General features: G+C 46.7%; 1 protein-coding gene across 1 annotated transcript in view; it reads left to right on the plus strand.

Moving 5' to 3' along the window:
- Positions 1 to 21,513, plus strand: part of MDGA1 (MAM domain containing glycosylphosphatidylinositol anchor 1) — a 138,738-nt gene that overhangs the window by 42,820 nt on the left and 74,405 nt on the right. Inside the window, exons 2-7 of the mRNA XM_058020832.1 lie at positions 4,091 to 4,230; positions 6,953 to 7,127; positions 11,500 to 11,696; positions 14,495 to 14,627; positions 19,280 to 19,549; positions 19,940 to 20,269. Coding sequence (XP_057876815.1) covers positions 4,091 to 4,230; positions 6,953 to 7,127; positions 11,500 to 11,696; positions 14,495 to 14,627; positions 19,280 to 19,549; positions 19,940 to 20,269 — 1,245 coding nt within the window. The remainder of the gene's footprint in view (positions 1 to 4,090; positions 4,231 to 6,952; positions 7,128 to 11,499; positions 11,697 to 14,494; positions 14,628 to 19,279; positions 19,550 to 19,939; positions 20,270 to 21,513) is intronic.

The following is a 21,513-nucleotide window of genomic DNA, read 5'->3' on the forward strand; positions in this document are numbered from 1 at the left end:
TTTCTACATTTTCATGGTATTAGCAACCTCTAAGCACCAAGAGTCTCATAAAATTTCGAGGTTATGGTAATAATAACATTGTACAGTACACTGCACTGGGAATAAAGTTATTTTATCCACTTCAATTTCCTTTTGTTTTAATGTGTAAATATATCAAGTGAAAGCATAGTAGGAAATCTAGATGCAGAGGGCAAATGCATTACAGGTCAGCCATTCTCTGAGCAATGGCCTAATGCTGCATGTTCACAGTCTGATTTTTTTCTCCCTTCTAAAGCATCTGACACTCAATATGTGGCTGGCCTAGTTTCTCTAGAGGACTTTGTATTGAGAACCTTCTCTAAGTTGATCTCTTACCTGGAAGTTGAATAAAAGTGATGATACCTCTGTCCCACAAAATTTCTGGGAACAATCTGTCCCTTCTTCCCCCTTAGAGGCCATCAGAGGTCTTCCTTGGACCTCTTCTTTGGGGTTGGCCGGCCTGAGGTGAAGGATTCTGCCCCAGAAGGACTCAACAGGGGAGGTTGTCTCTGTTCAAGAGAATGGCTGTGGTTACTCCTTCATCTCCAGCATTTCTTTGCCTTCCTAAGGGCCTCCTGTGGAACTGTTCCTCTGACAGGCATGGTCCTGCCATCCTGTTGTGCTGGCAGTGGGCAAGCTGTCTGCATGCTGGAATCCTCCAGGAGACATGGGATGATGTCACACAATAATTTATTCTTTCTGTTCAAGCACATTGAAAGTGCAATTAATCCTTGCATGTCTCTGCCCATCTGTAAGACAGCATGAGGTGACTTTCCCCGCTTTTGTGTGCTGTGGCAGGCTGAACTTGGAACAGAGACCTTCCCAAGTTCCATCTTAATGCAGTCCCCAAAGAGCTGGGTTCATTAATTGCTCAGCCCCTACCTACTACTGTCAGGTTATGACCAAACCAGAGGCAGTGTCTCAGGCTCCTGTGCCATCTACCTGAGTGCTTTTCTTTTCAAGGCAGCCCCAAGCTTTCTGAGTTCCCTTTTGAGAGGTGTGGGTTCACATGGGGTTTAAGACATTACAAAATGGTGATTGTTCTGCTGAGGACCTGGTGCTGTTATTGCCAGAGAAATGTTACAGCTGAAGCAGTGGAGGTTCCCTTGATGACCCTTTCCAATGATTTAGCTGAAAGGTGTTAGGAATGGTGACACAAGGAAGTTCAGACACCTGCAAACAAAGCCAGGTGTGTATAGCCTTGCTTGTCAGCTTCATTACAGCTCAGTGTGTCCAGGGAGAATTTGGGAGCAGAGGACCAAATGACAACCCATGGCTTATCCCCAGGGCTGTTGTTTTGTTGTAGTCTAGTGCCTTACAAGGATTAGTTTAAATAATGTTCCTCTCAAACTCAGGGATATGCCAGCAAATCACACCAAGGTATATTGGCACCAGAATAGTTGCACAAAAGCCTTCTAATCCTGTTCCACTCTACCTAATGATTTTGTTGTGGAAGTTCCTCATGTGGAAGTGCCTCTGGACAAGTGGTAGAAAAGGGTTACACAACACAGTGAAATAATGGAAGTGGAATCGACAAAGGGAAGAGTGAAAGTTGCAATGGAATCCTGTGTGGGATACAGCAGAGCAACTTAAGAGCAACATTTAAATGGGAGATAGAACTGCAGATAAATATTCTGATTGTCCATGGGGTGTCTGGAAATTAGTTTTTACAGCAAAGTCCTGTTTGCAAAGGGAGAATAGAGCCACCAGCTGGCAAATGCAGCCCAGAGACTGGCAAGAGAGGCTACCAGAGTTTTGCTGCTTCAGGGTGCCAGGACCCTGCTGAAATGCAGGTAGCACAGTTTGGGGACTGGGGGGAATGTGGCATAGGATGAGAAGGGACAGAGTCTCTCTTTTAAACAGCAGAGATCAGTCAGCATCACAGCCTGTGTCTCAGCCCTGTAAGGAGTGCTCTGCAGTAAACTGGGGCTAAAGGTGTTATGGCAGATCTGCAGAAAACTGATCTGAGGGCTGAAACAGCACAAGAGGCTGTTGTTTGGATTAAGGTGTATTAGCAAAGGTTATGTAGGCTTCTGAATTTCTCCCCTGTGACTGTTGGCTTGAGAAGCATTCATGATGTCTTTTCCTTATAAACCCCTATTTTAATTAATGTATTTACATATCTGCATGCATGTCCACACATGTTTGAGTGTAAGCACATATACAGGTTTGTGCTTTCCTCTGGATTCAACAGGACTCTCTGCCATCCAGGCAGGGGAAGGTCACTCACCTGCTCAGTTGTATCAATGAAGTTTTATCAGTCAGTTTTGGCATTCCATGATGCCTGAGTGATGGCAGGCATCTTGGGAGGCCTGCAGAAGGAGAAGACAGTAGAGGCTGAGGGATTTTTCCATGTTTGTGCCATTGTATTCTTCAAATGGACATGTTGCTTCTGTTTGTCAGCAATTTGGAGAGTAATAATAATTTTTTAAAAGTGCCACCATGCTGGAAAGATGGAAGAGATGGAAAATGAGAGATGAGCTTGCTGTATGTGCAGGGCTGCTGCCTGGATGTTGGGTGGCCATGGCAGGCAGTAAAGCCCCAGCAGCAAGGGCAGTTTCCCACTAGCCCTGTGTCCACTCTTGTGTCCCTGCAGCTTGGTCAGTGCATTGTGGTGACACCAGTTTATAAAGGCTGATCTCAAAGGCAGATCTTTTCCACTGCCTGAGCCCAGCCTGTCCTGCTGCCTGTACTGCTGGTGGATTAAACCAGCAAAAACCTGAGCGCTTCTCTTGCCCAGGTGATTTGGCCTAGAGCATTTTGGTCATGCCAAGGGAGTGAAAAAAAAAAGGCAGTCTTTGAAGCTCAACTAACCTTCAGGAAAAAGTGGGTGCTTGGTTTGGCTTTAACAGGTTGTGCAAAATTCATTCTTGCTTAGGAAGGCTCTCTAAGGCTCATTGCTTTAAGCACTTTGATCATCTCCTCTGTGGTTTGTTCGTTTTTGTTGTATTTCACTGGTGGGTGCTAGAGCTGTGATTCCAGAGTCACCTGAAAGCATTCTTGTGAGCTGGGTAAGTATCCCAGGGGACTGTCAGGGAGACACCAGCTCTTAGACATGTTTGTGGGTTTCTCTGTACCTTGAAGTGCAACTGGAGTTTCCCCTTCAAACAAGTGCAGGCGTGCAGCTGGGCTGTGCAGTCACCTTCAGTGCAGCTCAGCCACTTCTCTGATCACACAAACGCTTGTGAGTAGGGAGCCAAAGGCTGTTTGCACAGAGTTTCAGAGCTGAGGCTTTTTTCTTTATAAAATCCTGTTCTACTAGAGCTCATTTCTTTCTGCTTCTCATGAGGGTTGTTGGGGGATGTAGGTGCTGTTTGGAGTCGTTGGGCATTTTATAACTTTGTTTTGGGAACTTTCTGTCTGTGTACTTTTCCACTGCACTGGTCTTCACCCATTTTCCTGGCTGGACTGGCAGTAATTGGTCTCCATTAGCAGCCGTAGGTGGAGAAATCTCTACAGATTATGGGGTCCTCTGGTCCTGCAGAGGCTGTTTCCTCTGGCTCAGGGCTGAGACAGGCTGCTATTTAATATGGGAAAGACTTGTTTTTCCTGCAGTGTTTGCTATGCCTGTTCTAGGGATATGTGCTAATAGCTGTATAGAGCTTCAGGGCCCTTTCTTACTCTGCTCAGTAGTTATCCCAGCCCCCTGCAAGGTAAATCATAGTAATCAGCCTTATTTTAGACAGGTGTGGAGCAGTTGTGATTTGACCAGGTCCCTGCTATAGCTGCTTGCACATACTCCTTTCCAGGAGAGATGACAGCAGGAAATTTTTAGTCCTCAACCTATGCAGGAGGGTCCGCCCCAAAAAAGTGCCATATTCTGCTTTTCAGTGTCTAGAAAAGCTCATCCCTACAGAACCAATGGTTTTTAAGTAGTAGTTGATATCAGTCACTCAGGAAATGGGGAAAATTGCTTAATAGTATATCTCCTAAGAGCTCCATGATTCATTCCCAGAACTTCTTGGCTCTTCCCCTCTGTGGCTTATGAGGTGGGGGAAGCCACCCTGGGCAGTGGGCATCAGGAAATGGGCTCTGCTCATTTCCATCTTTACCTCTTCTTTCCTTTCTACAGCTCCTGCTCAGGCCCAAATCATCCATGCTGGGCAAGCATGCGTGGTGAAGGAAGACAACATCAGCGAACGCGTTTACACAATTCGGGAGGGGGACACGCTGGTCCTGCAGTGCCTGGTCACAGGACACCCCCGGCCACAGGTAAGCCTTCAGTCTTGCCTCTCAGCCATGCCACCCCATGGTACTTGTTTGTAGTCTCCACAGAGAGGAGAACTGTGGACAGTGAGGTGTCCAGCTTCCTCCGACACATTGGACTCGGGAAGGGATGCCCCATTTTGCAAGCACTTAGCTTGTTTAGCTGTGAAGCATTTAAGCTTGCTTTCATGAAAACAGTCCACAAAGCTTGGCAGAAGCTTACAAAAACCTTCTACTTGTCTTCAGTATGTGAAGTCTCTCCAAAAACCTTAAGCCCAAACTGAAATCTCAAATCTTTAACCCTCTTACTACAAAGTAGGAACATCCTGGAAGACGCTTCCCATATGTGCTTACCTTAGGAGTGGGTCCTTCATGGTCTGTCCATTTCTCAGCTTCCCTGGATGTACAGCCAAGGGGATGCTGCTTCAGGAAGCTGTTGGTAGTGCACCTCACTGAGCCTCACACAGAACCTGCTGTTCATTGCTTTGAGACCACCAAGCAGAGGCAGAGCCAGACCCGCAGCACAGGACTCATCCATGCTGTGGTCAGAGACACAGCCCAGTGGGGAGGCACAAAGCTGAGCTTGGCTGATGATTGCAGTCCTTACTTGAGTGCCCAGAGGTTTGCACAGCCTCAGGCCCGTGCAGCCCCCTGAGCACCCTTCAGATACTCCAGCTGGGCAGTTCAGAGTTGTTGTGGAGGTGTCTGTAGAGGTGCTGGCCTAGAGCATGGGTCTGCCCGCTCTGGGACAGAGTGCTAGGAGTGACAGCTGGTGCACACTGCGAGGCTGGATGTGCCAGAATACCCTCAGGGGAGCCACGTGTGATAGCTGCCTTGGCCCCATTCCTCAGTCCTGCCAAAGACACTTGTGGCAAGAAGCCATGCATCTTCTCATGCCAGTTAATGCCTCCGTGGGCTTGCTTGTGAGGAGCTACTTGGCAATGAGGTGATGACAAAGGCAAGGATTTGAAATGGTTTTTCCATCAAAATATCCTGGAAACAATAAAAAGAAAATTACCTGAGCCAAATCAGCAAAAACAACCAGCCTAGGCTTGTGACAGTGATGGACAAATGATACCTGTGTGCATTAGAAATGGGGAATTTGGTAGCAGTGTCCCTGCCTAAGGTTATTGAATGCATGGAAAAGTCTTGACACGTTGCAGGGATTTGAGCCTGAGTATCTAGAGAGATTTCTGGAGCAGAGCCTGTTGCAGAGAGCGTGATAGTGATCAACACTCTGGCTTGTCATTGCCAGACCTGCACAGGGAGCACCAGAGCCTAGAACCAGGCATGACCAGGGAGACTATAACCTGCACATATAAAATGTGGCATGCGTCCCATTTCTGCCCTCCCTCCTAATGGATTGATTTTTTCCCTAGCTAAGCCCTTATCCTAACCTGTGTTTAATCTTCTCTTTCCCTTTCTATCAACCAGTCATTAAAGCATGAAAATGTGGCCAAAATACTAAAATGAGATGGTGATTGAGAAGATTAAAGAGCTGGCTGAAGTGTCCTTCAAAGCAGGAGACTCCAAGAGTCTTGGAGCCCTCAGACCATTTCATAAGCCTACAAAGGCTGAATAAATCCATGGTCAATAGCTCCAAAAATCTGCTCAGCCTGGTGCTCTGGGATGGGATGTAGACACTCCTGTTCGTTCTAGAGCATCAGCAATCAGGTGATGGCAGTGAGCTTTAGTCAAAATCTAAAGAAGGTATTTGGTCTGTGGTCATTGCTGAATGAAAGTCTCTCTTCTTTCTGCTGGCTGATCTTGCTGGATCTCAGTTCCAGAGTCCAAATTATCCCAGAGTAGGAGGCCAGCAGTCCCCAGCCTTTAGAAGGGAGGTTGCTGATATGGAAAACCAATGGGCTGAGAAAAGCTGTCTCTCTCTTTCATTGTGTGGAGTGCACAAAACAAGGGGGAAGTTTGTATTGTTACTGCAAGGGCTTTACCTCATTCCAGACAAAAGAGAAACCCTTCAGTCTTCGGGATTGCTGTCTTCTTGCCACCACTCACCATGAACTATCATGCAGCTCTCTTGCCCCTTCCAGCCAGGATTTTGAGACATGTAACATAAGGAAAAACAAATAAAAAGATGGCTTGAAATCTGAAGGGATTTTTTTTCTTGTTTTTTTTTCTGTATCTTTAAAAATGGAGGAAAATCGTGTGTGCTGTGAAAGGATGACTTAGAAAAATAAAATACACAGGGGTTCCCAGTGGGAAAGGGGAAAGAGTCAGATAGCAACTGCCTTTTCTCACTCATGGAAAAGCAAAAAGTAGAAATAGCCTTGCTGTCCAGAAAAAGATGAGTGTGGACTGCAGCAAAAGCTCTGTAGCTGTGAGCTGATGTCTGCTGTAGTGTCCTGGCCTACCAGCCACGTGGGGTCTCAAGGCTGAACACTGAAAGTCCTGTGCTGTGCAAATGGTGGCATAAAACTGAGCAAGCTGCTGGGTTTGCAGGATCAGAGCAGGAGTGGCAAACATGCAGTGTGTGTCTGGGTGAATTGAGGGGTTCCCCTGGACACTTGGATATGGGGATTGGCAGTGAACCAGAATCAGTGGCTGGGCTACTGAGGCATAGTGAGATCAGCAGTGAGCTTTGGCAAGTCTGGCGGTGCTGTAGGACCTCTTTATGGAAGTAGCTAGGGAAGAGCAACAAAGGGAGCTCTGCTGAATCTTGGGATCTCTGTTTTCTGTCCCTGATTTCATTTCTCTTGTTCTTCCCACGCAGGTGAGATGGACCAAAACTGCTGGCAGCGCGTCGGACAAATTCCAAGAGACGTCAGTGCTTAACGAGACCCTTCGGATTGAGAAGATCCAAAGGCTGCAGGGGGGCCGCTATTACTGTAAAGCAGAAAATGGGGTTGGGGTCCCTGCCATCAAGTCCATTCGAGTAGATGTGCAGTGTAAGTCGTTTAGCGGCAACCCAGACCTTCCCACAGTTCTACTGCGTGTCTCTGCCTCGCTGCGGGGCCAGCAGGGAGCTGCATTGCCCTAGGACCACCTGCACCTGACTCAGGAGCAGAGGGACTGCCATCCGTGCTCTCCCAAGGGTCTTTCTTGCCTAGGAGGTTAGATCCATCCCTGCAGCATACAGCTCTGCTGTTCCTGCGATTCATTCTTACCTGGGTGTTGTGATGTCCGTCACTGACAGGGTTCCCTAGCACGTGTCCGGGATGTAGCATTGGGAGTGGCTTCTGCTTTCTTTGTCTTCCTTTTGAAGCTGGCAGAGCTTGAAGCAAGCAATGTTTCTTGAAGTTGGTAGTGCCCCGCATACTGGGGGCATTTCTGAAACCAATGTCCTGTGCCCAGCATTGCTTCTTCTGTAGCATGCTGGAAACAGAGCTGAAAACTCTGGAATGCAGCTGAGGAGGCTGAGCTGTTATAGGGTGTTATAGGGTGTTATAGGGTGAGCTGTTATAGGGTGAATATGAAGGTGACTCAACATTGCCCTGGTTTGTCATAGTGCCCATAATGTGAAGGTGATTCAACATTTCTCTGGCTGGTACCCATCCTTCTTGAGTCCTGGAGATGCTGCTAGTGGTTTGCCACCTTGGGCTTCAAGTTTTGAGGGCTTCTCTTAATGTTTGCTTCTTGGACTTCAGTATTTATTCTTGGGTTGCTGTGATCAAAAAGGAGGGAAACTAAACTTACTCTGTAAGGCCCAAATGGGAGAAATTCAAGATTTAATATATAGGCAACTTGTTTTGCTCTCTTGGAGAAGGCATTACATTGTCCTTGACTATCCACTATTCCAATTTTCTCCAGCCCAACTAACACCAAATCCCTCTCCTCACATATTATTTGAGAAGGCAAGAGGTTGATGCTAAAAAGTTGTAATGTATGATAAAGCAGCTGAACCTGTCATGAGCTGTTCTACATTCCTTCTGGTTGTTCTCCTTCCTTCTGAGCTTAAGGGCACTGTGGTCATCTGTCAGTAGTACAACCTCCAAGATTCAAAACCTCAGTACACACCTGGAGTCTGGGCAGACCTTTTTGCTGCCAGCAGCTGCTGCCTGACTGCTTCCTTTTAGTCCTGCTGTCCAGCCCAGGTGTGATGTGACTCTCACAAAATGTGCCACAGACTTGGGCATCCTTAGCTTTTGGTAGGTTCATGATCCACTGTCCTACTGTATGGCTGGCGTAGCTCTCATCTGTTCCTGCCTTGCCCTACCCTTTACTGGAGTAGTGTAGTGTGGGCACTGTCCTGTCTAGCCTGTGGAAGTGGATTGCTTCAACAGCAGTCACTGTGGATAGCATGAGTGTGTCCTCATTGGCATTGCATCACTTTGTTTAGAGAAGTTCTGGTACCCTCCCTAGATCTGCTTGGCTTCTCTGCCTGTTTCTTCTCTTCCATTTAGTGGAGGCGTGTGATAAATCTCCATTGCAAAGGATACTTGGTTTTCTCAAGGCTTAGTGTGATACCTTGCCAGGACCTGGGTCTCTAGGATCAGGACTGTGCCATGAATCTCTTCATGCCCTGAGGGTGCTCCCACGGTGCAGGCTGGAGCTAGAGTGATGTAGCATCCCGTGGTCCCTCATGCAGCTCTGACCTGTAGAACTGTGGGGCTAATGGGGTGGCCAAGGGCTTTCTCATACTAACATCTACTCTGCAGATGGACTTGGTACTGCACCTCTGTTCTGCTCACTTGGTTTTTGGGGAGGAGAGACTATTTTCTGCCAGTATTTGCAGTAGGTACAAGGGAACACATGGGAAAAGCCACGGTTTTTGTTGAACACTCACCCAGGCAACCCTCAGCTGAATGAACCAGAATTTGAAAACAAACCCCTTCTTTTCCTGCATCCCATTTTGTAGTTAGAGGTAAGTAATCACTCTCATGTGTACCTTGGTGTCCTTGACAGATGCTGCTAGTCCTCAGTCATACTTTTAGTGCTTGGCAGTGAGGTTGCGCAGAGAGCACCGTTGGTGCCAAGAGGATATTAAACTGAGAACACTAACCCATGTAGCATAATATTCCTCTGCCCCAAGTGGGCATCAGTGAGGCTTAAAAGTGTTGGTTGGATACTGGCAGAGAGGCGGCTGCTCTTCTGAGTATTTCCATGTGGGAGAGAGAGAAGGTAAGGAAAAGAAAAGAATGAATGTTTACAAGCTTTTATTGTGCATGAAACGTCCCATGTGATCATCTCCATGAACAGCCTTGGGCCAAATTTATCATTGGAGCAGCTCACTGACATCAGTGGCATTACTTGTACATCAAGGACATACACATTGTTGTAGGACTTATTTTAGCTTTTCTCAGAAGGGCTAGACCTAGAGCTGACTTCTGCAGAAGAGCGCTGAAGAATTCAAAGGAGGAAAGTTTTAGCAACCAAAAAGAAGATGTTGTTTTCTGTGTGGGGAGTAGCTGGGAGCTAGGAGACTGGAATGGTGAGCTGCTTCTTCAGTTAGTAAGGCAAGTGTTTACCGAGAAACAATCTCAGAAGGATGGTAGCTACAGAGTCACTCATGTGAAGTTTGAACACATAAAGTAAGGTTAAAGACAAGGAAGGAGGAAAAGAGAGATTGTGCTCAAGGTCCTGGTCCAAAAGAATTTGATGTTCAGTCATCCTGTGGCCACATGAAGACAGCACTGTATGGAGAGGAGGCTTTTTTTTCCCCATCTGCATATGTTTTTCTTCAGCCGTGGGTGTTTTTTGGTGGGTGGAGTTTTTTTATGGGATATATTTTGTGTTTTGTCATTATTCATTAATGGCTCTACTCATATCTCTGCACTATGGTCAAGCAGACAAATTTCAGGTCACATAACAATTGCTGTCTGCCGAGCATACTGCTCATTAAAAGAAGCAAACCCACAAGTTGACACTTGTGATTCAGCAGAGAGCATACATTGTTTGGATGGCATGTTAGCAGAAACTCATCCCTGCTTCCCTCTTCCTTTCTGGAAGTCAGATCTCCAAACTTACAAATCTGTAAAATAAAATATTGTGAAGATTAGATGGCATGGCAGGGCAGGAGGCGATGAGCCTGTGAAGCATGTGCAGAGAGGATTGTGCTGGCAGCACAGGAGGACACAGGGTACAAGTGCCTCAGTTTCCTTGCAGCTGAAGATGGCATCATAATGCTCCTGAAGATATAGAATTGCTTCAGCTTGAACTCAAAAGGTGCCTTGTAGACATACTTAAAGACACAGGGACTGATTCCCATTTTAGAGAGCCAATTCTTGTCGAAAGGGATATTTACATTTACCTCAGTCTCAAAGTGCTTTCATGAGGAGAAAGATCCACTGCCTCTGAAGTGTCCCTCATGCTACCTTGATGTTCAAACATTAATATCTGCTGCAACTTCTGAGAAAATCATCCCTTTTTAGCAAGTGAGCAACTGTAGTGGGGCAGTATGCTCTGTGTGGATGGAGAAAATTCTCTTCCTGCAGGGTTATTGCTTCTGTCCTTGAAAATATAGCCACTGATAACCATTGATGCAGTCATGGTGGCTGTGTGTCTGGTGCAAGTACAATAAGGGAATTGAAAGGAACATCTTCTGTAAAGAAAGAGAACAAAGAAATCTGATCAGTTTAGGGAGAGATAATAGTGTTGCAGTAACTAGAAGTTGCCAAAGGACAGTTGACACAGACTTTGAAGAAAATACACAGAGGATATTTAATAGGAAGAGAGAAAAATTATGCATACCTATTACAGTGTTTTGCATCGCATATTACCGTGATTCCTCACAAGATTTGCTCTGTCTAGATGACTTTCCAACTCAGCTCCTTGATTTTGTCCTGATTTTTTACTTTCATTCCTTGTCTTGAAGGTTTGTCATGTCATTTGTATGGACATCTTACAGTCCTGGGCTTAGCCCCATGATTTCAGGAGAGATTTGGGAGCTAGAAGATGGAGAAATGATGGAACCGACTTTCCTGGGATCCTCTCACTGAAGTAGAAAGTAGTGATTTTCTGTAGGGGGGTACCATTGAGGAATATGAGGCAGCCCACTGCTCTGAGACGCATGTGGCAGGCAGGTGGGTTTTTTTGAGGACTGCATGGGGCTCTGCAAACCAGAGACTGCTTTCTATTCCCTGAAGGTTTGTGTGGTGAGCGGGAGAATTCTGGCTTCTCCTGTGTGTTCCCTTTATATATTGGTTGTACTACCTGCCCTCAGGTAGTAAAACTGCTCTTAAATCAGCAGTTGTCATCAGCCAGGTGTGTGGGACCTTCCCCTCTCCTCAGTGGTACCTGGAGCACCATCTGCCCTGCAGGCTGTGCACGCAGACCAGGCTTTGCTAACAGCGGCTGCGGCCCTCCTTGCCTCCCTTGCAGATCTGGATGAGCCTGTTCTCACCGTTCACCAGACCATCAGTGATGTGCGGGGCAGCTTCTACCAGGAGAAGACCGTCTTCCTGCGCTGCACGGTCAACTCCAACCCGCCCGCTCGCTTCATCTGGAAACGGGGAGCTGAGACACTTTCTCACAGTCAGGACAATGGGGTGGACATCTACGAGCCCCTTTACACGCAGGTGAAAATAAGCAAACCTCTGCCAGCTTGTCTTGAGTGTCTTGCTGATGCAGGGCACTGTGGTGGGTGGTGTTTCCTTCCCTGCATGGATTGTGAAGCTGGGGAGAAGGTGCAGGCTGTCTCCAGAAGGGCAGGTAGACCTTCCTTCTGCATGCAAATTCCAGAGTGCAAGAGGAGCAGAGTAGTAGGAGGGAGTGTGGCCTAGGAGGACCTTTCCCTTTTTATCACAGTCTCTGAGAGCAGTGACACAGTTCCTCTACTAAGGCTATGCAGCTGTTGGATGACTGAGACTAATATCCAAAAAATCCCAAGACTGGATTTCCTCTATCTCCTATCACTATTTTTTTTTTTCTTAATTGAGTGCCCAGGCTCCATATATCAGGGAAAGGCTTCCTGTTTAGCAGTGTGAGCAAATGGCAGGCATCGCTGTGGGATCCATGAGTTCTTCTAATGGCCACAATAATGGGGAGCCCAACACCTGGGCACTTGCTGATTTGTCCTAGGACAAGGTGTCCATGTCTTTTCTCCTTCTCCTGCCTGCCTGTGTTGGACTTGCCCTGCACATCCAGATTTCCCCTGTAAACACCACTTTCTTCACAGTAATTAGTCAGCCTATGCAATGGGAGATGGAAGAGAACTTTTCTTTTGCCAGGGCACTCTGAGCATGTTACCCTGAGCTGAGCTCAGGAGCTGAATGTACTTTAGACACTAATCAGCCCCAGTACTGCCAGCAAGGCTGCTAGGGAGCACATGGCAGGGATGAGTGGGAAGGGAGGGCTGAAAGGGCAGCTCTCCAGGGCTCCTGTTTCATCCCAAGCACCTTCCTGCATTCCCAAAGCTGGGCCCAGAGCACATTCTGGCTGAGTTTGATTTCTGAGCAATGCTCCAGGCAACCTTTAAGTTAAAGTAGTCATGTTCATATTTTATTGAAACACGCCATCTCTGTAGGTTGTGAAAATGGGCATCCAAATGGAAATATTCAGGGGGATGAGGAGGGAGGAGAGAGCTGCAGGTTAGTGGCAGATTTGCAGAAACACTGTAGGTCAGAGCTGCTGTTTGGCCCTGAAGACAGCTTTGTCTGTGTGCTGTGTGCCTCCCAACTAGGACATCCCTGGCCTTGGAGGAAGCCACCCTGGGCTCTTCCAGTTTTCACTAGGCTCAGTGTCATTAACAGGAGATGTTGCCTAATGAGAGGATATCTTAGGACTTGGGATATTTTCTCTAGCTAAATAAGGCATCTGGCAAAAATTCACCATGTTGCAGCATTAATGTTTAAATGGCCCAGCGTGCTGCAGCTCCTGTCAGGCAATGCTGCTGACGTGATGGGTCATTCCCAGCTCTGACAGAGGGTGTTGGGACTGCTGTGCTCAGACAGGCGTGCCCTTGCAGTCCTCTCCTTAACACCAGCACAAGCCTGTAAGTTTGGGTCGGTAAGAGTTGAAGTTAACAAAAACACACCTCTGCAGCACTGTTGGAAGGGGAAATCTGGCTGGAATGTTTAACAAAGTACCCTTCACTGGAGTTTGAAGTGTTGTCTTAAAGATGATCCTCTATCAGTGTCATGTTTGAATAGGCTTTTACATTAAAAATGAGGTGAAGATTTCACTGCTTAAGCTTTTTAAAACTTACTGACACTGAGGGCTTATACCCATGTACCTAAATTCACTAATCAATAAACAGGAGATACATATGACCCTGTCAGTGTGTAGACGACACACATATTGTAAATGCCATCATTTGTGTGGCATAGCAACAATTCTCAGGGGACAGGACTCTCTTGGGTTACTGGTGCCCTGGGTTTTTTCATTCTAATTTACTCACCCCACGTCCTTGTTCTCTGCATATTAGCATTCCTGAGCTCATTGTCCAGTCCCTTGAGGTTGTTCTCTGGAGGATTTGTCATGCTGACACCTCCTCACACTTGCAGGCGGTTATGGAATGGTTTCTCCAAAAGAGATTTAGACAAACTCAAGGAGAACAACAGCAACAAGCTGTCAGCAGAAGACATACGAGTTGCAGGGTGAGCAGACCATAGGATGATTCTCAGAGCTTTCTGCATTCCATAAATAAAAGTCTACAGAACACGTCTGTCGTTAATGTAACAACTTGGTTCTGTTTCTGTAACAAGCCAGTAACTAATGGAGTGCAGGCAGTGATTTTATTTGTTACCTTAGAATGAGAAAAGGCTATCAAACTCTCTGCAGTCACTCTGGATTTACATCAGCATAAATGAGATTAGAATCTGGAGAAGAGGCATCAGAAAGTTTTGGAAGTTCTCTGAGTATTTCTCTGAATTTTTTTTTCCTCCTGTACTGCAGATTTCTAGAGCACAACTGTTGAATTTTTCATATTTAGGCCAGTATTAGTGCCTCAATCTGCTCTGATTTACTTTGGTATGGCAATGTTGAGTCCCCAGTGACTTCCTTTGGGTTCCTACTGACATACCGGAGTTAGATCTCAGGGTCTGTTCTGGGGTGGTTAAGGTTTGTCATGTTCTACAAGATGTTTCTGGCAGTAGTTAATGAGAAATTATGCCCAGACCTGTTTGGCAGTGCTCTCAGGTCATGTCAGTCAGTTGCTGAGTGTTTTGTGAAACCCTGGAGGTGAAATGACCACTGCAAACATTTTGTGTCTCCTTTACATAGAGCTATGGGGGGCTTGAAATCTGCACAGTTCCCTCAGGTTTTCATGGGAGCTGCTGGTAATCTGTAAACTTTGGGACAGGATATAGGCTTGGACTGATGATCTGTGCTTTGGACACCTGTGTCTTTTCTTGCCCCTATTTTTCCCAAATCCCAGGGTGAAACCAAAGTCCTGAAGCTGAAGAACCTTCGCCCTCAGGATTATGCCAGCTACACGTGCCAGGTGTCTGTCCGCAATGTCTGCAGTATTCCTGACAAATCCATCACCTTCCAGCTCACAAACACCACAGGTAAGAGGGGACAGGAAGGGTCCCTGCAGCCCTCTGACCCTTCACCTCCTCAACAGCCATTACTCCTCCAGGAGGATAACTCAGCACTCTGTCCAGGGCCTGCAGCACCCCAACCTCATTGACATGGTTTATGGGATTACAGATCCTTCCCATGGAAGTCTTGTGGCCAGGGCTGCTCTAGTTTCTTCTAGCACTGCATGTGGCCAGGCCTGCCATGAGATCATTAAAACAGACTACGTGTAGGTGTTGAGGCACTATGTAGCTTCTAATTCATACACTGTTTTATTTATTTATAATTTTAAGTGACTTTAAAAATAGATTTGATACAGCCTAGAGTGGGGCAGTGCTGCAGGAGTTCTTACAAATAATTCATCCATGTGTGACTCCAGCCTGGTTTGCCAGGCTGTGCTCTAGGCACCTCCCAGGTAACGAGCTCCGCTGGTGCCAGTTTCTGTGAAAAGAATACCTATCCAGTGCCTTCCTAATAAATACATTTTACACTTATATTTGTACTGGCAGTGCTTGAGGGCATCTCCAGTTGTGAGCAGATTCACTTTGGTGCCTCTTGCTTGACGTGCAATAAGTGAACGGTAACTGAGTGTCATGTAGCAAATACTGGCAAGGACTGGATTGCAACCTGTCCATTAAAAAAACCCAAACCAAAACTACACACAATAAAAAAATCCCCACCCATAAAGCCCTCATGTGTGTTGAATATTTGCAAATAATAAGTAAATGTCAGGAAATTGCTTCCAGCCTTGGAGTATTCCATGATCAGAGAAAAGGCATTGTAACTGTTTGAATTATTCACCTCTCTAATGTAACACAAAGCATTTTGCATCCCTTGTGTCATCTTTGTGCAGTGGAAACAGAACTTTTTTTGATGTTGTTAACTGTTGACAGGATACTGTGGATATTTTTTAAATTATGTTTATTGATCTGAGTTCCAAGGTGCTGAACAATAGTTTCCTCATTTTATGTAGGAAGAAGAAAAATAATGAGCTTAAGAAAGCAAATTATAGCTAATGTCAGAAAAAAAGTATTCTCTTTGTAGCAAGATTTCTAAACATGTCTTGAACAACTCACCCTATTATCTGAATTTCTCTCAGGATGAGAGTGTAGCAAATGTTGAAATATTCCCTCTAAAAACTTATCTTCTGTTCATGATGAAGAAAGGGATCTTATACAGCTCTTCTTCCCTGTGTACCTTTACCTTTGAAGAGTTAGAAAATCAAATTTCTCTTTATGTCCGCTCCCCCTGCCAGCCCAAGCACAGGGAAACTACTCCTTATTTCAATCCATCCCCTGTCATGGGGAAAATTTCTTTTCAGGTTGTACTTGATGACAAGTCAGCGATATGGCTCAATTTACACCAGTTTCTTAAGCACATCTATCTAGGTTTTTTTTCTCCTGTTTTTAATTATAAATGCATATTTATACATAGTTACAGTGGAGCCTGGCACTACAAGCTCAAAGGGGCCATGGAAAATGTGTTCTTAGCAAATTGTATTAAAAGTTGGCAGTGAAAATGAAGCTGGCATTGCGGTGGGAACAGGGTTTATGTTAAATAGCATGGCTATATTTAACATGAAATATTATATGGGTTACTTGCCCTGTAGGTAGTATTGTGCATAAGTGAGGAAATATTTAAATGAAATTCTTTAATTCTCTCCTATTTTGCCTAGGTCTTTTCTCTTCCCCTTGCGCTTGTGCTTTCACAGTTTCTCTAGACCGGGCTGTGCCCAGAATCCTGAACAGCTTCACTCAGGATGCCTTTGCCTTTATAACTGAGAAGGGCCCAAAGGATGCTGAAATGCTTGGAAATTTCTCTCTCTTAAATATTTATAGTCCAGGCACTACAGGCCTTGAGGTGAATTGGTGGGTCGGGTCAGGCCAGGCCAGGGGAATCTCCTCAGCTCATTTGCTGTTCCTCAGCTGGCTCCTCAGTGTCCTTTGGGCAGATCATAGTCTGTGGTAAGGAGATGGACTTCTCCTAAGCTCTGCTCAGCAACTTGGGCCTTGCAGCAGGGAATGGGTTGTTTGTCTGCAACCTTAGTGGGAAGGAGATGTCCCTGCTCCCTCTCTGTTCTGCTGCTGTTGCCTGGCTCCAGAGCAGCAGGTTGGGTCCACAGAGCCACAGGACCAGCTCAGCAACAGGCTGCCATCACCCGCTACAGCAGGGGCAGCCTGACTTTTCCCCCTTCCTCAATTTCTGCAATATTAACCAGCCCAGCTGGTTAATTCTTCTGGAGTTTTACTGCAGCAAATTGGACTTCAAAGGGAATTGAAAGCGATTCTTTGTTTTTAATGGTCCCTCGCTGCTCGGCAGACTCCGCCAGCAGGTTTTCTGAGCCAAGAACAAAAGGAATTGCCACAGGTTACAAATAAATGAGAATCATCTCCTGCATAACAATGTCGGCAGTCTGTTAACCTCTGTCTGCTGTCGGGAGTGGGAGTGGGGAGTGGCAGCCCACGCAGGCTGCCACAGCCAAGGCTCCATCCTGGGGCACGTTGTGGGAGCTCGCTTCCTGCGGATTTGCAGTGTCCCTGCCTTGTTCATGCATGCACACACAGCCTGCCCTCATGCAGTGCTTGCATGTCACCTTTTTAACATGTTGCCTTGCCCAGAGCTGGGCAAGATGAGTGTGGGTCAGATATTTGCATATCCAATCTCAAACCTGCAAGAGCCCTAAATCTTAACCAGAGCCTGCAGGACCTCTGCTTTTTGCTCCCCAACCCTGACACCTTCTCTCTGGACATGGGCTGGTCTCAGGCTTTCTCTGTCTCTGACAGGGATGGATGGAGATTCCCAGGCAAGATGCTGCATCTGCCAGTTTGTCTGTGCACTGTGAACCTGAGACCAGTTCAATGTCCAGGGGCAGAAACAGCTATTTGGTGTCAGCTACACTGAGTTAGTGACAGGAATGTGTCCTGCCCAACCATGGTGAGTTGAGCTATTGTGTTTATGGGCTTCATACTATCTCATGAAACCATCTGGAGCTTGGTGAGGATGTACAAATCCTTCCTTTGCTATTTAATAAGCATTAACCCTTGCACACTATTTACAAGACTCCTGCAAAGAGACCTGACAAAGTCTGTTTGAGTGCAGGCTGTGGCCTCCCGAAATTCAAGGGCTCCAACCACTGGCCTCAAAATGGCCAGTGGAGGTAGTAGAAGAGCCACCTTGTTCCTTAGGCATGGCTGGCCATCTCTGACACAAATAGTATGTGCAGTGGCCAGGGAGGACATTATATTCAGTACACCAAAGCAATATCCCAGCATGGCAGTAGTTGTGCCACTAAATTATGGCACCGGTGCTGAGGAGAGGAGAGTCCTCCTTGCCTTGTTTGTATGGGCTGTAATTCAGAGATCCAACACAAATCCAGCACAGCTCATTAACACAGGGTCCAGGGAGAGAAGAGGCAGAAATAATGATGCTGTTAAATCAGGCTTCATGAATATGGAACAATGTCTTATTTTGCATTATTATGGCCGTTACTTAAAACATACTCCCAGCTTTTTTGCTGGGGACTGCTACTTTCTCAGCTCTGTCTGGATGGAGCCAGTGATAGTGCTCATAGAGGCTTTGAAAGACTTTTCATGGAATGAAATGAAGAATACAAAGGGAAGGATTTTGGATCAGTTCCTAGAGGAGGCTGTAGTGAGAAATAAAATAAAACCAAAAGAACAGGCGCCAAGGCATTCTAAGGTTGTGTAGACACTTTGAATCAGTCTCAACTCATCTGAATGTGAAGGAGAATTGCTCTGGTTGTGATGGCCCCCAGGTGTACAGAAAAGCATATTAAACACCTGAGGAGGTGAAGGAGATTAAGAGCTGGGTCAGAGCTGCTGTTAATCATCTGTTAGGGTGCAGACAGGTCCTGGTCCTCCATATCAGTCTCCAAGCTGCAAAGACTATCTGCTTGGCAAAGCCTTTGCCTCTCAAAGATGTCCAGTTGGGTGTGAGAGATAGAGAGTTGTGTCATGGGATAGCTGAGAAAGCTTTTTTTAATGATAGACCTTCCCTAAAGCTCACTCCTTGGGATGGAAACTCTGAATCAGAGGAGTGGTTTCATGCCAGCTGTCCTTGAGCACAAGCAGTGGTTGGGTTCAAGCAGGCTCCTTTGAGGCTATCCTTTCTCCTTCTCCTCTCCATCAAGGCTACAAAGGTTTCCATTGCCCTTAGGCCTGGCTGCAGTTGTTCAGTGGCCTGAAACTTCAGGCCTTGGGTTTTTCACTGCCAAATGTTGACTCTTTGCCACCCCTTTATGTGTAGAATGGGTTTATTTGGCTTCTCTTCTGACCTGCATCCTAAAGCCATAGAGAACCTGCACTGAGCACTGATAAAATGTGCTGCTTTGTGCTCCAGTCCTAAGCACTACTGGTAGAGTGTTTTCTGGGGCAGTGTGAGGTCCTGCCTGCTCTGTTTCCTAGCCATAAAAGAGCAGAGTGTTCTTATTCAAAGATGTGATAATGATCATACATTAGATTCACAAACACTTCATATTTGTAATCAATTCGTAGATCTTTCCAGCTGTCCCTACTCAAACCAGCCATCAACAAGAACAAATCATTAAAAGTATGAAGCTGTGCACAGGCAGGTGGGTGGGTCTTTCTCAAGCCCTGAAGTGTCCCTCTTTGTGCTTTTCCAGCCCCACCTGCTCTGAAGCTGTCAGTCAATGAGACGCTGGTGGTCAACCCTGGTGACAACATCACCATGCAGTGCTCTCTGACGGGCGGTGACCCACAGCCAGAAGTGCTTTGGTCCCACTCTCCTGGCCCCATGCCTCCCAACAGCCTCGTGCAAGGAGGCAACCTCACCATCTGGAGGATCCGCGTGGAGGACTCGGGCTACTACAACTGCACGGCCATCAACAACGTGGGCAACCCAGCAAAGAAGATTGTGAACCTGCTGGTGCGGTGTAAGCTGCTGCTTCTCTCTGAGCGTGTGTTTTCAGGGATGGGGGAATTGCATTCCTCCTGGCTGTTCTTGTTCAGCTGAGGGCGAATGTGATATTAGTAGTAATTAATATTCTGGAGAAGTGCCTGTGCAAGTTTCTCTGCTCCCAGACCAACGGCTGTGCAAGCGCTGCTTGCAGCTTCATCCTGGGCTGTAGCATTATCCTGAATTGGATGAGCCCAGAGGGCCAGTGGGAGGCCCTTGGGACATTTTGTGGGAACATAAGTGGGAGAGGTCTTTGGGCAGATTTTGCATGGAAATATTGCCTTCCTGAGGAGCAAAGAACTGTTTTCCTGTCCCATGCAGGATACTTTGATGTCCCTAACCAGTTTTGCACTTCTGTTCATCTCAGCCATGAAGAATGCCACATTCCAAATCACGCCTGATGTGATCAAAGAGAGCGAGACCATCCAGTTAGGCCAGGACTTGAAGCTCTCATGCCATGTAGATGCTGTGCCCCAGGAGAAGGTTGTCTATTCGTGGTACAAGAACGGAAAACCAGCCAGGTTCTCAGACCGGCTGCTCATCACCCGCAACGACCCCGAGCTCCCACCCGTGACGTGCAGCTTGGAGATTATTGACCTGAGATTCAGTGACTATGGCACCTACCTGTGCGTGGCTACCTTCCAGGGAGCACCCATTCCTGACCTCAGTGTGGAGGTGAACATCTCCTCAGAGACAGGTGAGCCTCTCTCCGGCAGCGGGGGACCCCAGAGGAGTGTTTGGCATCACTGGCTGCCCCACAGCCCCTGCCTCTGGCTTTTTTGAAGAACTTCACATGCATGTCTTGAATGCTAGTGGAGAAAGGTCTTACATCCTCAGGAAAGCACTTGGCTCAGATTGGAGATGGGTAATAGTTACAACTTCTCTGTCAGATGTATTATGTACCGAGTAGATCTTCCTTTATGTTTTCTCCCTATGAAAAGTCCAAAGTGCACTCCAGCTACAGAGGCAGCTTTACAGTGTGATTGTTCAAACAAACCTTCACACTGTGAAGGAAGGAAGAAGTGGTGGTATTTCAGCAATTTTCGAGTGTCCCTTTGCTTAGAAGTGAGTAAAAGAGAAAAAAAGCTGCTCTTTCTTTTCTTTGGCATTGTTTCCAGGATACAGTTTCCGTGAAGACTTTTAATGTTTGCTGGATGGCAAATGCAGTCTGCCTTGGGCCCTCTCTGGAGGAGTGTCAGTGTCATAAACGCCTCCTCCCTAAAATCAGGGTCAGAGCTTCACCCCATGGCCCAGTGAGGACTGGACAAATATGTCAGTGTTTGTCAGTCATGCTGGGGACTAAAATATAGAGTCTCAGGGCTGTCTTTCTCTTTCTGTAGAAGTGGTGGGTCCGTCTGTGCTCTCCATTTCATCCGTGTCATTGTGCTGCCTTTCCAGGACCATGAGGGTGCAGCACAAAGAAGCACTGTGTTAGTAATCTGATGGAAGACTCCTCAGGGGAGTCAGCTGCCCACAGATTTTGACCTGCACCTTCACAGAATGTTACTTCTCAGTCCCTGGTTGTGCTGGATCCACAGGCCAGGCTGATCTCACTCTTTATTCTGGATGCTGCTCACTTCAGCTCCCCAGAAAAAAGTGCTGCAACTACTCTTGGTGCTTTGGGAAGCCCTTGTCTCCCATTAGAAATTTTGGGGGCAGCCTGCTCCTGGTAGGATTGCATCCAGCCCTTGTTGGCAGCCTGGAGAATGAGCCCTGGCTGTGCCATGGATCCGCTCAACACTGAAGAATGATCCTTCCTTTCTGAGGACAGCCATGGAAGGCAGGACCTCTGCATGCCAGCCAACACCAACCCTGTTACACCAACAGGGAACAAAACTGGGGGAACTCGCCAATCCTGGTGCAAAATTGGCTTTCCCAAACTTGTATGGCTGATACCACCTGGAACAATTCTTTTTGCCCAAGATCACTAGATGGCAGAGT

This window comes from Melospiza georgiana, chromosome 3, assembly GCF_028018845.1.
Source record: "Melospiza georgiana isolate bMelGeo1 chromosome 3, bMelGeo1.pri, whole genome shotgun sequence".
Lineage (NCBI taxonomy): Eukaryota > Metazoa > Chordata > Aves > Passeriformes > Passerellidae > Melospiza > Melospiza georgiana.